The 16,736-nt window shown below is 39.0% G+C and overlaps 2 protein-coding genes across 6 annotated transcripts; one reads left to right on the forward strand and one right to left on the reverse strand.

The window, feature by feature from the left end:
• The first annotated feature begins 305 nt into the window (after positions 1-305).
• On the forward strand, positions 306-3,149 carry LOC121889721 (Fc receptor-like protein 5). Its single transcript, XM_042401908.1, has 5 exons — positions 306-589; positions 1,890-2,153; positions 2,232-2,471; positions 2,586-2,708; positions 2,864-3,149. The coding sequence occupies exons 1-5, from the start codon at positions 520-522 to the stop codon at positions 2,974-2,976; spliced, it is 810 nt and encodes a 269-aa protein (XP_042257842.1). The 5' UTR covers positions 306-519; the 3' UTR covers positions 2,977-3,149.
• Positions 3,150-3,452: 303 nt separating this feature from the next.
• Positions 3,453-15,577, reverse strand: LOC121889639 (CD166 antigen homolog A-like). 5 transcript variants are annotated; one of them, XM_042401766.1, is made up of 9 exons: positions 15,486-15,577; positions 15,083-15,121; positions 12,563-12,677; positions 11,887-12,035; positions 10,088-10,327; positions 9,618-9,911; positions 8,433-8,672; positions 6,888-7,016; positions 3,453-6,766 (listed from the first exon to the last, which is right to left on the reverse strand). In XM_042401766.1, exons 1-9 carry the CDS (start codon positions 15,547-15,549, stop codon positions 6,666-6,668), a joined length of 1,371 nt encoding a protein of 456 aa, XP_042257700.1. In that variant the 5' UTR covers positions 15,550-15,577; the 3' UTR covers positions 3,453-6,665. The 5 variants fall into 5 exon arrangements, with proteins under 5 accessions (XP_042257700.1, XP_042257704.1, XP_042257701.1 ...); XM_042401770.1 differs by lacking the exons at positions 15,083-15,121; positions 15,486-15,577 and adding exons at positions 13,212-13,267; positions 13,388-13,405; XM_042401767.1 differs by lacking the exon at positions 15,083-15,121 and having other exon boundaries at positions 15,486-15,564.
• Positions 15,578-16,736: the final 1,159 nt, after the last annotated feature.

Raw genomic sequence — 16,736 nt, forward strand, 5'->3', positions numbered from 1 at the left:
TCTCATATTTGCAGTCTGAACTACACCAGGAAACTCACTCATTTAATATAAATACACATATTTTTGAATTTCTCATCAAGCCGTCTTAGAATTTCTCAGTTTTAGAATTCAACTTGTTTGCTCAGAATTTTAATTGAAAAATAATCAAAAGTTTTTTTTAAGGAGGAGCATTTTTCAGTTTTTCAACTTTTTAGTTTTTACAGCGTTGTTGCATGTTAAAGATTTTCTTTTTTAAATATTTGATCCTCTGACCTTACACACAATCTTAATATCAGTTATAAATTATACATCGACTTGATTGTTGTGCTCACTAATATGTTCTTAGGATACCCAGTGACATCATCAGCATACAGTTAAATAATGTAGTCTGATGTACTTCCTCATATATGACTCACAGGTCGTCTTTAGATATTAATGATGTGTAAAGTTTTTGAATGTTCTGACAGTATTTTGTCTGTACATCACCGTGGGGGTTCTCACTTCTCTGGAGAATAGTTTTCTTGTCTGGTTGCAGTTTCAATGTCAAACCAACCTGGGTGTCATTTCTCTGTAGCTCTGACCTCACTGCTCTGCTGCACAACAAATCAAGGTTAGTAAACTTCTCTGACAATCTAAAACTGATTGTAACTGATGTGTTAAATATTACTAATATAACTTCCCCACATAAGTGGTTTTTCATCATGATGCCACCACACATTAGACAGAGTGAAGTGAAAAAACACTGGAGTGGGATGATGAAACCAGACAAGGTTCTGAAACTCAACTTGCGAAAGTAAAGATTCATGACTTAACTTGAAATCATCTGCCACCACTGTGCAATGCAAACTTATATTCTTTTACAAAAATAACAAATACAAATTAACTTAGAAACAGCATTTAAATGAAAAACTGAAACTGTGTACTATAATACATTATGAGTTGGTACAACTTACAAAAGTTCTCCTGCTGCCTTAAAAATAAAATTAACTGAACTTTGAGTTGAAAAATTTATTCAACCATCTCATGAGCTGTGAAAATGTAAAACTAACTAATTCAAATTAATTCACTAACATATTTTAAGTTGACTCAACAAATGTTCACTCACACCAAAAAACACAACAGTCAGATTTGCTTTACATTTACATTTTTCAGTTTGGAGAGAAAAAAAATAATGGACGTAGCCACCGTGACGTCACCCATTGTTTTGTGGACGTCCGTTTTGAAGTCTTGAGTTTGTATTTTGACCGTTGCCATCTTGGATTTTTGGAGCCAGAAGTGATATTTGGATGAGAGGGTGGAGCTGACCCTAACGCTAGCACACAGACACACTAAAATAGCGAAGGCTACAGTTACGCCTAAACTCTGTGAATCTTGGGTTACATCATGATTATGTTACCTAACCAACACTGTTACCATGGTAGCAACTTGCCTGTGATGGCACCAACGTGTCACTCAAAAGCTATAAAAAAGTTATGCATAACTTTAAAATAAAATTTAAATGGGTGAGTTATATCAAAATTCACCCTTATATAGTTGTTTTGAACAGGGAATTTACCTATAGAGACCAAAATTGTTTTTTGTACCAGGCTGTAAACATGTTTATTTCTGCTGTAAAGTTGGACATTTTAACATGGGGGTCTATGGGGATTGACTCATTTTTGGAACCAGCCTCAAGTGGCCATTCGAGGAACTGCAGTTTGTGGCACTTTTATGTTGGCTTCATTTTTCAGCTCCAGTGGTTGTTGCTTGGCATTATTACAGTCTGAATTGAGCTTTGGTCAATTATAGACCAAAATATCCAGATCTAAAACATTACAGAGACACCACTGATATACTCACTTTGTGTAACTTTGAAAATGTTGTATCTCCCACTCTGTTGTGGCCTTAAAATACAATAATTCCCCACACAGCCTCACTGAGTGTCAGTCCCAGCAGCTCTCAGCTGTTTGAAGGACAGTTTGTCTCTCTGAGCTGTGAGGAGGACGACAGCTCTGCTGGAAGGACGCTGAGGAGGAACACAACCAGAGAAACCAGGACTGAGTGTGGAGGTAAATGGGGAAAATCAACTGGTTCTATGTGTAACCTCAGCCATATCGTCCCAATGGACAGTGGAGTTTACTGGTGTCAGTCCAGAGAAGGAGCAACCAGTAACAGCATCAACATCACTGTCACTGGTAAGATCAGACTGTGGAGTTAGTATTGATGAAGCTGAGTGTAAATGATGAAATGCTGTAGTTTGTCTCTGTGTTGAGGTGGATCAGTGATCCTGCAGAGTCCTGTCCTCCCTGTGATGGAGGGAGATGATGTCACTCTGCACTGTAAAACAAAGACCTCCAACCTCCCAGCTGATTTCTATAAAGATGGCTCCCTCATCAGGACTGAGCCTGCAGGTCACATGACCATCCACAATGTTTCCATGTCTGATGAAGGCGTCTACAAGTGTCACAGCAGCAGTCATGGAGAGTCTCCACCCAGCTGGATCACTGTCACAGGTGAGGAACTTACCTTTGATTTCACCACTTATTTCATCCACATGTCCATCTGACCAGGTGTGATTCTCTCTGCATGTAAACCTACAATCACAGCCCCGCCCCCTGTCTCAGCAGCCCCGCCCCCTGTCTCATCACCCCTCCAGTTTGTGTTCAGACTGGTCTGCTACCTAGTGGTGTTCTGTCCGTACTTCATCTCCACTCTCCTCATGGTGTCTTTATATCGACACAGGTCCACAGGTAACACTCTGAATCATTCATTCACCTTACAGACACTCAGCAACTATCAATCAATCAATCAATCAATCAGGTTCATTCTGGTGTGGATGATTGACAGTTGTCTCTAACAGGTGATAAATTATCTACATTTTCTTTCTGACCTGTTCTGACTGAAGGAAATGACCCGCCCGTCTCCATGGTGATGACCCCGCTGTTCCAGGCTGAGCAGGGATTGGATGATGACTGTGATGATGTCATCGTCTCTGTCACTACAGAGCATCACTTCTGATATTTGGGACAGAGACACTTTTTACTTTTTCTGCTAACAGTAAAATGACTTTTCATATAGTTTAATACTTTTTATACTGCTTTTACCAACCATTCTAATCTTTAATTTTTGCTGAAATATTGGATCATTTGAACATTTATTGAAATGAAAGCATGTGAGAAGTTTAGAGGGAAAAATCACTATTTGGTGGAGCTGTTAACAACTCATAGACATCTGAAATGTGACCCCGACTACACACTGCTTTTTGTGAGGCGTCAAAAGCCAAAAAGGGTAGAAACCACTGGTTTCATCTTTGTGCTGTATTTTAAAAGCTTGTTATATTATCCATTGTGTCAAATCTTCATCTGAAAAGTAACTAAAGCTGTCAAATAAATGTAGTGGAGTATAAAGTACAATATTTCCTTTTGAAATGCTGCAGAATGGAAGTATAAAGTAGCAACAAATGGAAATACTCAAGTAAAGTACAAGTACCTCAAACTGTACTTAAGTAAATGAGTTATTTTCCACCACTGATCCTCCAGAGGAGACTCTCTGAAAATGTGCTCGGTTGTCACATGTTATGAAGCATGCTGGGATACCTGAGTAACATTTCCTCCTGACTCCAATTTTGTTGTGGACTTCCAAGTCTTCAACCAAAAATCATGTTTTGTGCTGTACATGATGTGACCAAGAATTAACTGTCTGCTCACTTGCTTAGAAGACATATTCTACCAAGATATTAAATATGTCCTCATGATATTTGAATACAAACACAGCTGGTTATTACATCTTAAGTGTCTTTTTTCAGTTCCACCACCAGGAGTCACCCGAGTCAGAAATGTTCACAAAGAGTCACTTTTGTAAAAATGCAGTTTTTATTCTGTACAGTTTCACAGTTCATTTTACAGTTCATGTTACTGTATGTACTTTGTGTCTCCCGGCTTTTGACTGTTTTGCATAAAACAACTGCTTTTGGATTTTGGATCTTGGATTACCTGATTCATATATCTTGGATTTGACCAGCACCTGGACTGAGACAATGATTTAAGACTACAGACTTGAAAGCCCAAGGACGGTAAGCCAGCAAGTTAGCTTAGCCTAGCTAGCTTAGAGCTGCAGACCAGACCAAAATGACCGGACAAACACACTTCATCAAACTTTGCCTGTGTGTAGCAGGACCTCTGACTGTCTGCATTGGGATATATTCCTTCCTCTCGGCTGGATGGATAGTTATACCTTGAACTCAGTCCTTGAACAAAAGAGGCCGGCAAGCCCACTAACTAGCCTGGACTAGTTAGCGTAGCCCGGCCATATACTGGCTCGACCATGTTGCTGCTGGTAACCTAACAACAGTTGAAACTTTCTTCCACGCATGTATTACACCAGGCAAACAAGATGGGGAAAAAAAGATCTGATGATACAAGACTGGAACAAAGTCTATCTGGAAGATGTAGATGAAGCATATGACACATTTTTGTCCATAATAACTGCTCTTTATGAAAAAAGCTGTCCTCTTGCAAAGAAAGTAGTAAAACAGAAAGCTGCTGAAAAGCCATGGCTAACTAAGGGGATATTATACGCATTTAAGAAGAAAAATCTATTATATAAAGACTTTTTAAAGAAAAGAACAAAACAGACGGAACACAAATATAAGACATATAAAAACAAACTGACAAGAATTATGAGAAGCACTAAAAGGGATTACTACAGTAATTTACTGACAACAACAATACATGGAAAGTACTGAATGACATTATTAAAAATAGAACTGGGAAAACAGGACATCCAGACCACTTCCTAACCAAGACAAATAAAACTATTAATGATATGACCATAGTTTCAAATGAATTTAATGAATTTTTTGTTGGTGTTGGCCCTGGTTTGGCAGGAGAGATTGCAAACACTAGCAGTAGAAATGAAGTGGAAAGTAAAAATGTACATGTAAAAGAATCATTGTTTTTAAAGGGAACAGATGATTGTTAAAGGATTTCAGAGTCTACAGACTGGAATGACATAGATGTGTTGGTTAAAAGTGTTATTGACTATGTGGTGAAACCCATTACATATGTATACAATCAATCTCTGAAATAGGAGATAACAACTGCTATAGAAAATGAAGAATATGCTGTAGGAGTATTCCTAGATCTGAGAAAAGCATTTGATATGGTTGACCACAACTTATTATTAATAAAACTTCAAAAATATGGAATCAAAGGAGTAGCACTCTCTTGCTCAATATGTGCATATTAATCATGTTAAATCACAGCTACTGAAGGTTAATTGTGGGGTTGCCCAAGGCTCAGTGTTGACCATTGTTGGTTATTTTGTACATTAATAATATATGTGAGGTTTCCAGAAATTTACTCTGCTGTGGGGTTAACTTGGAACAACTTTTGGATACTGTAGGAAATTAACTGAAAAAACTGAAGACTTGGTTTGATTCAAATAAAGTGACACTAAATTTAAGCAAAACAAAATGTATATTATTTGGGACCCGTTCAACTAACTCAAGCAAGAAACTCATGATAAATGATATGCAATTCGAAAGGTCTGAAATCGAATTTCTTGGAGTCATAATTGACAATAGATTATGTTGGAAGCCACATAAATTATATTGAAGCAAAACTATCAAAGTCAACTGCAATATTATATAAAGTCAAAGATTTCCTAAATCAATCATCACTTTACACCTTGTACTGTTCCTTCATACTCCCATACATTACCTACTGTGTGGAAGTGTGGGGGAACACATACAAAACAAGCACAGATCCAATCTTCATCCTTCAAAAAAGAGCCATAAAACTCATTAATAAAACCACTTACAGAGAACAAACAAACCCACTCTTCATCAAATGCACTAAAATTTAAGGACCTGATTGACTTCAAAACTATTCAAATCATAGAGTAAAAGATCTGCAGTTACCAAACAGTATCCAAAGGTTACTGTTAGCTGTTTAGAAGCTTTCATTCAGCCGAACATCTCGACAAGCTTTCTCGTCTTGAGAGAAACAGGATGGAAGAGGAGAGAAGTCGAGCAGACAAGAGGAAAGAAGAGGATAAAAAAAAATTTCTCAGACTACGGCCAATCATCTGTGCTGACAGAATGAGAAGACAGGTGTATATCTTACTCACAGATCTTTTGACTAGACAAATGTCAGCGCTGACTCACCATCACAAATTCAGCTTTGGGCCTCAAGTCTTGCCTCTGAGAAAGCCTTTGGTATTTTAATACTGGTTCGGGAGATTGACTTTGTGACTACCTGTTTTTATCATCTGTGAAAATACAACAGTAACATTTGAGCGATGTAGATCGCCTTTATAAAATGAAAGCAGTTGACAGTTTCAAATGAAGGAAAGTAAATATGATTTCAGAGGAATATATATGTTCAAAAAACAACTAGTTAGGATAAATGCAAAACTTCATTGTATCACAATAAAGGGAGTTAATCTATGGAACAACTGTAGCGAAGTAATGAAAACATGTAGAACATTAAGTAAGTTTAAATAAATCTTTAAAAATAACATATTGAACAGATATAGAATGGATGAACAAAGAGGTGGAATAATGTGATTTAATATGATCTAAATCTAAATTTAAATCTAATCAAAAGTTAAAACAAACCAAACAAAAACAAAGACAACACAAGCAAAACAAAATTTAAAAACAGGTCACCATGACAATGACTGACTCGTTTGACTCAGTCATTAGCTTAGAAATGATGCTCAGTGGTGACATCATCATACTGTGAGGCCACTGCCTCATCATCCTCGAGAGGCGGGGATGTTGTCATGGACACAGCTGGTCGTCTTCCTGCAGTTGGAGATGAGTTCAGTGATGCATTTATTATCATCTGATGAATTATTGGAGCACAGTTGTTTGAAGGGACATTGACTGATTGACTGATGAAGGTAGTGGTGTCATTGAGTGTTACCTGTGGGTTTGTGTCGATATGAAGACACCATGAGGATGGTGGAGATGCAATACGGGCAGCACACCACTACGAAGCTGATGATTCTCAGCATGAATGATGAATGATGAGAAGCTTCAGCTGTAGACAGACCTTTGAAGACAAACACACCTGATCAGGTGAACTTCTGAAATCAATATGTAGACATCATATTTAGACTCAAACCAACAAGGAATTGATATGCTAACAAGTATTTTGATGTATCTTCTTCCTCTGTTGTTCCTTCATCACCATGAACATACAGACTTGTAGTTTATATTGATTCAATCCCACACACACCGTCCTGCTGCCAGAAATACTCACTAGAGCACCAAATGTCATTCATCCACTGCTGAAAATAGTCCCCAGAATTTACATATTCAGTCTTTAAAAACACACCTAAACCTTATGCATAGTAACTATTTAAAGTAAAAGGAAAGTATTGAGACACTACTACATTACAATATGTTATAAACCGTTCATTACATGTTTGTATACTAATCATTAATGGTAAATATGGGGACTTAAAGTAAAGCCTTACAGACTTATCCTTTACGTCCAAAAACTAAGCTACTATGTAGGAATTTGAAATGTAAAACTGATTGTTTCCATATATGTTACATTTCAATTGATCTGTTTTTAAAATTCTGATTTTGTGCGTTAAAATATGGAAACGTCAGGTTTGGAAAGGCACTTAAATATCTCAATTTTTCCTCTTAGCTGAGGTGGAAAATGATAGTCTACATAGTCTAAATATGTTTACATTTATTGGTAAAAAATAAACACGCACAGTTCATTTGTGATTTAAAAATATGAACTCAACAGTAATATCAGAGTGTGATCCTCAGAACTGAGCTGCTATAACTTCTGTAAACCACCAGATGTCACTGTGCTCTCTGTTTTATATGCATCAATGCCTCATTAAAGCAATGTCATCACTAATACACAGACACGAAGAGTCACCTGTGCTTTTTAAATGATGTAATATTGTCCCTATTGCCCCCTTTGGAGAATCACACAACTCAAGTCGATGGAAACACACTTTTTCACATTTTCTTTTGGTGGCTTTGTGGAATTGCACAAAATTTAAATGGAAATGTAATAACATTAACACTTTATTATAACAGGTCTGTAATTTTTGAGTGTCCTCAAAATTACTCCAGTAGTGTAACCCGGAGTCTTATAGTCAGAACACAGTAGGAAAGCTCAACATGCAAACATGAAATTTGTCTACAGTAAAAAGTAAAAGTAAACAAGTTTAACACATAAGGAGAATAAAGTTTCCAGTAATAATTTTATAATGAATGATCATTATCTTGAGTTTAAATGGAGGTTTTCTTTCATAATTAGTACCAAATTACACATTTCTTTCCAGGAATGCTCCTAGAAAATTATTAGGAAATTATGGCAAATAAAGCGTTACAGTACTGACACAACACCTGCTGACTGTCCTCCAGGTTCAGGATAGTCATATTCAACCAAATTATGAAATGGAGAAAGAAGACAGGGACAGCATCATAGCTTCCTCACCTCTGACAAACAGCCAGCTGGGTGGTGACTCTCCATGACTGCTGTTGTGACACTTGTAGAGGCCTTCATCAGACATGGAAACATGGTGGATGGTCATGTGACCTGCAGGCTCAGTTCTGATGAGGGAGCCATCTTTATAGAAATCAGCTGGGAGGTTGGAGGTCTTTGTTTTACAGTGTAGAGTGACATCATCTCCCTCCATCACAGGTAGGACAGGATTCTGCAGGATCACTGGTCCACCTCAACACAGAGACAAACAGTCGACATTTTTTATCAAATGTGCAACTTTGGAAGAAACGAACTTGATTTATCTAACTGAGACTGCTGAAGCATCGTTTTAGCTTCAGCTGAATTTGAAATGAGGGCTTTGGATTTCCTACAGTCTAGTCACATTCAGGGTCAGTATGGAGAGAAGAAATTGTTACAGCAACCAAAACCCATTTCCATGTACATAATGGTATGTTAGTAATGTATTAAGACAGACTTGAAAAAAACAGAACCTCCCTGAGAGCACACTGGAGGGACTACAAATCCCATCAAGCCTGTTAACACCTCCTAAGGAGGAGCTAGAAGACCTAGCTGTGGAGAAAGATGTCTGGGCTACCTTACTGAGCCTGCTGTCACCTTGACCTGGTAAGGTCACACACACCACAGGTAAGTGGTGGAAGACGGACAATTAAAGCTTCCCAGTGGCTAAACGTGGTCTGGTCTGGTGAGGAAAAAATAGCATCTTTCAGGACTGCAGAGGCTCCATACAACACAGCTGTTTACACCGACCACATGAAGACTTGTATGACTTTCCCTTCATCCTCACAACTGCAACCTTTATACCTTCATGTCTCTTTTCTCCCACATAACATATGTAACTATATTTATTGCGTTTTGGGGCTGAGAGCACTGTTGAAATGAGTCCATCATTGACAAAAGCAATTGTGAACTGCTTGGTGCATAAAAATAGTTCTACATAAAATTATGGAGATTTGTGGTGTCTTATTGTCACCACATCAGTTTAAAATATTGCAGAAAAGAGGCAACATCTTCTTCTGTTGCTGTGACATGAAACCCATTCGCACTGTGGGCTTCTGGGACATTGTGGCCACATTTTTAAGCACATTTAAGGTAACAAAGTTGTCAGGAATTGATAAGTGGAAACACAAAACAGAGAATGAATCTTACTGCTCCTACCGTGAACAGTGATGCTGGCAGAGTTGCTGCGCTGCATCGCAGCAGACTCACACCAGTAGATGGCGCTGTCAGGCTGCTTGGCGGTCTGGATTGTGCAGCCAAAGACGGTGACAGTCCCCCATTTATCTCCACAGCTGGAAATCTCGTAAGTGTTGTTGTCAGGGGTTACCACGGCCCTTCTGACCCCCCATCCAGTGGAGCTGCTGTTCTCTCCACAACTCAGAGACAGACTCTCATATTCGAAGAGCTGAGACGAGTCAGGAGTCACTGTGAGAGTGGCCGGGACTGAATCCTCTAGAGACAGACATCAAAAAACCGTTAAAGAAGTGGTTCACGACTTTTCAAGTGTGTCTTAAAAAAACAGTCAGGAGCCCAAATGAACAGTGAAACATGTTTTCTTGCTGTAATCATTCCTCCTGTTCATACTGACCATTAGAAGATGTAAGTGCAAACATGTTCTTAATCTTTACCTTTCATCCGCAGCCAGCTGGGTGAAGACTCTCTATGACTGCTGATGGTACACTTGTAGAGGCCTTCATCAGACTTGGAAACATGTTGGATGGTCATTTGACCTGTAGGCTCAGTCTTGATGAGGGAGTCATTTTTATAGAAATCAGCTGAAGGGTTGGAGGTCTTTGTTTTACAGTACAGAGTGACATCATCTCCCTCCATCACAGGGAGGGCAGGACTCTGCAGGATCAGTGATCCACCTCAACACAGAGACAGATGGAAACTAGTGAGTATGATGGTTGCTGAATGTGTCAGGATAGATATCAGGAAAAGGGTTGAGGTGGTTATTTCTAAGATTATTTCTAGGGTGTTGCTGGGCTGTTAAGGCATCTGAAACCTCCTCTGTTCACACCTGTTCGATGTTGGAATTTCAAGGGCTGCATTCCCTAATACAATGTGTTCTGGGTGGTTGCTAGGGTGTTTGAGATAGTTGCTGGGTTATAGGTGCAGAGGCTGCCAGAATATAACTAGGTGGTCACTAAAACCTTATGATGGTGTTCTCTGTGGTTGCTATAGTGTCTGACATGGTTGATAAAGCGTTGGAGGAATTTGCTAAAATATTACTAGGTGGTTGCTAAGACATTGTGATTGTGTTCTAGGTGGTTGCTATGGTGTTTGAGAAGGTTGGAGTGTTGGAGGAAGTGGCTAGCATATAACCAGGTGGTTTCTAAGAGACTATGATGATGTTTGAGATGGTTGCTAAAGTGTTGGAGGAGGCTGCCAGTATATATCTAGGTGGTTGCTAAGAACTTACAATTGTATTCTGGGTAATTGCTAGGGTGTTTGAGATGGTTGCTAAGGTGTTGGAGGAGGCTGGTAGAATAGGTGGTTGCTAAGAGATTATGATTGTATTCTGGGTGGTTGCTAGGGTGTTTGAGATGGTTGCTAGGGTGTTCAGGGAGGCTGCTAGAATAGGTGGTTGCTAAGACATTATGATGGTTGTCTGTCTGAGGTGGTTGCTAGAGTGTTTGAGATGGTTGCTAAGGTGTTGGAGGAGGCTGGTAGAATAGGTGGTTGCTAAGAGATTATGATTGTATTCTGGGTGGTTGCTAGGGTGTTTGAGATGGTTGCTAGGTTGTTAAGGGAGGCTGCTAGAATAGGTGTTTGCTAAGACATTATGATGGTTGTCTGTCTGAAGTGGTTGCTATGGTGTTTGAGATGGTTGCTATGGCGTTGCTAATTGGTTGCTAAGATATCCAGTGTGATTGCTTTTGTGCTGCCAGGTGTTTGGTTTTTGGGTGTTGTGTGTATTTGCAGCAGTCACGCAGGCAGCACTTTAATGGCAGTGTGATTAAAACAATGTTACCATGTGTCCTCATTTAATCTGATTCTATCAACAAAGACATTGCGTTTGCAGTTTTTGTTTCCTTTAATGGCCACATTCACATCACAGAACTATCTGTGGCCTGGGCCTACGCTTATCATTATACATCCTGTATTTCACTTCCTTTTATTATAACTACTTCCCTATAAAACAACCGAGATGTATCATAAAAGTGTTGTGATAATTAGCTGCTGTAGAGACAGATCCCACTGTGACTTGTACTTTCCTCAAGATCATGACTCCAGAAGTTGTAACTGTTTATTTTATTTGTGACAAAAGGAGGAGAGAGAGATCTGAGCCACATGTGTATCCTGCTGAAATGTGACATCAAATCTGTGGTCAGAGCACCTGCATGAAAAAGAGTCCTGAAACAGAAAGAACTATTGATGAGACTCATCTAGCGGCACACTGCAAGGTCGTTTTTAGGATTCTTACCCGTCTTGACAGTGATACTGACGGCGTTGCTGCTTTCTCTGTGTTTCGATTCACACCAGTACACTCCGCTGTCAGACTGTTTGACTGTGTTTATGACGCAGGTGGAGGACGTCTCGCTGCCCCAGTCCACCCCACACCGGGACAGCAAACTGGGAACACATGACCTCAGTTTATCAGCCATTCACACATGATTAAATCCAAAGAGAGTCAGTATGATACTTCTAACATAAAATAAACCTCAATGCTGAATTTTGGCGCTTTTTCTTCATTTAGTGGATTTTGTTGAAAGAGGCATATCATCACCCCCTTGTCACATTTTGGAAATCAAAAGAGGGGCTATTGTTGTAATTCTTCAAAATCTTCAGCCCCCAATTTTGTCAAAATGCTCTGACATCCAAGATTTTAGGGTCAAATCCATCAGTTGCTTCTGGTGCATTAAAGTCTCAACTCACAGATGTTGGCGAGTCTTTGAATCCACCAACAGCAGATTTGACCATCTCTCTCTACAGAAAGTTTGACGGAAATCAATCTAAAATCTGATGGATGAGTTGAGAAATGATCAGCAGAAACTGAATGTTTGCAGGATTTTTTACACTGATGTGGTAAAACAAAGTAGTACTTTCTTTAAGAATAGTGCTCTGCCCTGTGATGTTTGCGATTTTGGTGGAAAACTGACCCCTTTGTAGCATATCTCCACACCCTCCATTCACCAGATCCGAACTGCTCACAGCTCACAGACATCTTTTCATACTCGAAGTACTGAGACTTGTTGGGAGCAACGGTCACAGAGGCTGGAAGAGAGATAAAGAAAGACAGAGAGACTTTTCCGTTTGTTTTTGTTCTAAACATTATCCGTCCTCATCATGCTGATATAACTTTAGACTCATAACTTCAACCTTCAGCTTTCCTCCAAAATATTACTCAGTCATTCAAACTTCAAACAGTCACATAAACCATATTTACGTAAAACAAGTTTTGTCAAAAACATGAAGTTTTTGACAAAACGCTGGATAAATGTGATACTTTTGTCCATATTTTCACTCTTGAACAGCCTGCCTCCATTTTTCAATCGCTCCAGCTGATTCATGTTTCACACCATGTTCACATCACATCTGTGTGTTCAGCATACACTGCTGTCACTCACAGTGTACATATCTAGCTGGTATCAGTTATACTTGTGGAGTTATTAGTGTGTTTGAGGGATGCCTCTAACATTTCTGCTCTGCTGTATGACCCAGGAGCGTTCAAGTGCAGTGGGAAACTCCAGCTTTAATCAATTTTCAACCTTCATACTCATATTTATAAGTCAACATGTTCACCCTCACCTGTTTTTTTAAAATGTATAAAGCTCACAAGTGGTTAGACAGCCTACAACAACAGCCTAATTTGTTGAGATTCAGCAAACAAATACAGCATTCAGAAACAAGCAGAATAGACAAGATGTAAAGAAACAAATCAACATAGACACATTAGCAAGAGGTTTAGATTTTAAACAGTGTACCGGAGGCGGTTTGGTTGAGAGTTTCCTGCCCTGGGTTTTGTCTGTCAGGCTACATACATCAGGCCGTCGTTTTACCTGCAGCCTGAAGTTGGATGTTGTTCTGTTCTCTGTGCAGAATGATGTATGTGCAGAGTTTTTTTTCAAATTCATCTACCGAAGGTTAACATCAGCACCTACGAGCAGGATTTATGACATCACAACTAGCCTGGAAGCCAATCGTAATTCAATATTCAACTTACACAAGAGCAATTTGGAAACTTGAAACCTTTACGGTGAAGGACGAGACGTCTTGTGTCCAAGAGGAAACTTTAGAAATGAAAAATATTTGTGTATTTATAGATTCTGGAATTTTTAATGAGGGAGGAGGTGTCATTTTTGGATTTTATCTATGAGATAACTGATCCTTTCTTTGAGGAAAAAACAGATTAAGAAGTTATTTTATTGAGTTTTTGGCTGCACTGGCCACGGATCAGCCCTATAACCACAGTTATCTGTGAGTGAGTGAGTGAGTGAGTGAGTGAGTGAATGAGTGAGTGTTGGACTTTCCTCCTTGGTCGTTCCTGTGTGACTGTGTTTCTGCTTCAAGCTCTGACTCTCAGCTCTGATGTTAAATGCAGTGAATTCAGTTAAACTCCTGTTTAAACAGACGTGTAGCAGCGTCTCTGCGTCTCCTCCTCTACCATTAGTGTGATTGAGTTTGGATTTTACAACTGAACTAACATCAGGAAGCAAGCTTTTTATTTCTCTGATGTTTTCACATCACAAATGATGAACTTGCAGCATTAAATCATGAGTCTTGCTGGTAAATTACCACCGCAGCCTCCATGATCATCGACCCGGAAAGAGGCAGAAAAAGGCGCGTAGAGGCAGGAAGGAGAGCGCACAGTTAAAACACCCCAAATAAGCATCACTCTGACAAAACACTCAATGCAGAGTGAAAAACCAGAGACATCCACAGAGCGAAACAGATGAAAGAGCAGGAGGAGTTAATAATAATCAGAATAGTTATAATCAGAATTCTCTCTCAAATCAAACATCCCAAGATATGAGTGTATTGTTCTTGCAACTGCATTTATAATCTTTTTTTTACTCGTAACGTAGCTTAACCATGTCATGTGATGCTACTTCAGTACATTTTAACAACAAATATCACTGGGACTTCTACAGAAAATGGCAGATAAACATTTAATATCCAGGAATTCACATTATAGACACGACTTACGTACTATCACTGTCACGCTCCAGACACATACAAGGTTTTGACCTAGTCTTGTTTATATAGGTCTTAAATATAAAAATACAGTTTACACAGCATGTGTACTACCTTCCTTTCTACGACTACCATTCATTTAGAAAGCATGATGTCAAATTTCATAATAATATGTTGTTCTCTAGATTGATTGAATATTTAAAACACACTGATGAAACAGCATTCATATACTTTAAATCCACTTCTTGAACTAAACCTACAGACTTGAGGGTGCACAATGTCGTTCTGGAGTGCATGGACCAACAACGTTTAATTTTGAGGACCTGTTATCTTCTATCAACAACCTGTACTCCTGAGCAACAACCCAGCAACGTCTAAATAACTACATAGCAACACATAATATGTCAGGCTGCTTGTTAGCAGAAACACACAGTAAGCAGAGAGCATCAAGCACACGCAGCAGCTCATGGACTCATAAAACTCACCACGACTGCGGGCAGATACGATGTGGATACTCAGCAACACTGAAAGGACAAGTTACAGTCAAACTACAGCGTGTGTGTGCGTGTGTGCGTGTGTGTGTGTAGATGCGTACACACTCCAGTATTTATAACAGGAAATTTATCATATACTTAATTGTTTTGGTCATTTGTCAAACAAAATTCTGACTGCTGTCTGGTTGCAGCTTCACAGATGTTAGGATGTGCTTTTAAATCATCATTAAATGAATATCAGAAGACGTCACCTTGGACTCCTGGATTCATTTTATAAAATAAATTTAAGAATCACCACAATTAAATAATCCAGTATGTTCTCATTTATAAATAAAGTTGAACTAGAACTGTTGGTTGAACATTAAAGTGTGTAGTGAGTGTTCTCTCTACTTACAAAAGAGGAGCAGAGCTGCATTCATGTTGACCGTCTGCCAGTAAACATTGTGGCCAAACTGCATCCTGTTAACAAGACCACAAAGGCTAGTGGGCGGAGAGGTATGTTATTCGCTCGCAACTTTTCATACATATCGGAAAGTCGAGAGAGGAAACAAAGAGAAACTGAGACAGACCTCATATCCTGTTTTGTAACGAGAAAGTGGTCTTACGCTGCAGCACCTTGTCTGAAAAGAACAGCAACATGATGCAACTTCAGCAGGATGCAAACTTAAGATTATAAAAGTCTATAAAATTGTGAAAAATGGCTGTTGTGATTTCTTAAAACCTCTGGTGACATCTTCACGTCTTGTTTTGTCTGATCAAAGATATTCAGTTTACTGACATATATGACACAGAAAAGCTTCAAATCACAACATTTGGCATTTTTCCTTAAACACTACTGAAGCAATTACTTTATTATCACAATTGCCAATTAATTTTCTGCCAATTGATGAATCGACTATTCATTGCAGCTCCTTGGTGTTGTGAAAAGATGAGTCCAGCAGTTTGGTATTGTACTTATTCAGTCAATCAAAATCTGGCTTTCAGTCTCTAGAATGGGCCAAATTTGTCTCATGGATGTACTACGGTGAGTTCAGACACAACGCAAAGTGAATGTTTCACGATTACATACAAAGTCAATGCAAAGATAAGAAAATTGGAGCATATCACAGAGTTTTATTATTTAATTCATTCATTCATTCAAAACTTTATTGAAGCCTCAAAAATCATGTGCTTCATAAACATACAGAGAGAGGTGAAAAGGAGAGAGACTGGAGGGAAATAATAGAGAGAATTTGAGTTTCTGATGAGTTCAGTCAGAAGCTGAACCGAATACAAACACACAGAAACACAGAACACTCGCCCTCAGACACGGTCGGTGTGTCCGTCGCTAGCTAGCTTACCGCTAACGTATAGTAATATATTTTGACTGTTTGGAGCGAATAAACACAAATGATCCAGCAGTCAAACTTGCATGAGAAACGCAAGGCAAATATTCGCTTCACATTCTGCGTCCAAAGGTGGCGTCCATTCATTCCTATGAAAGTTGCTCAGTGGTGCAACAGTCTGCCGTGTTTCTGTGGGCTTCTTCATGTTTCTGTGGTTCTCCAGCTCGTCCGAGACTAACCGCTGTCCAAGCTGGCTGACTTCCTGTTAGCTCTCCGCTCACTTGAATATTAATAAATAAATAATAATAATAAATAATTGA

This window comes from Thunnus maccoyii, chromosome 22, assembly GCF_910596095.1.
Source record: "Thunnus maccoyii chromosome 22, fThuMac1.1, whole genome shotgun sequence".
Taxonomy (NCBI): Eukaryota; Metazoa; Chordata; class Actinopteri; order Scombriformes; family Scombridae; genus Thunnus; species Thunnus maccoyii.

Coding starts and splice junctions, on each gene's coding strand:
- LOC121889639 (XM_042401766.1), bottom strand. CDS start 15,549: ATGCAGTTTGGCCACAATGTTTACTGGCAGACGGTCAACATGAATGCA. Junction 10,328..11,886: donor CAGTATCACTGTCAAGACGG/GTAAGAATCCTA, acceptor CTCTGTGTTGAG/GTGGATCACTGATCCTGCAG. Junction 6,767..6,887: donor ATATCGACACAAACCCACAG/GTAACACTCAAT, acceptor CTCCAACTGCAG/GAAGACGACCAGCTGTGTCC.
- LOC121889721 (XM_042401908.1), top strand. CDS start 520: ATGTCAAACCAACCTGGGTGTCATTTCTCTGTAGCTCTGACCTCACTG. Junction 2,154..2,231: donor CATCAACATCACTGTCACTG/GTAAGATCAGAC, acceptor CTCTGTGTTGAG/GTGGATCAGTGATCCTGCAG. Junction 2,472..2,585: donor CAGCTGGATCACTGTCACAG/GTGAGGAACTTA, acceptor CTGTCTCAGCAG/CCCCGCCCCCTGTCTCATCA.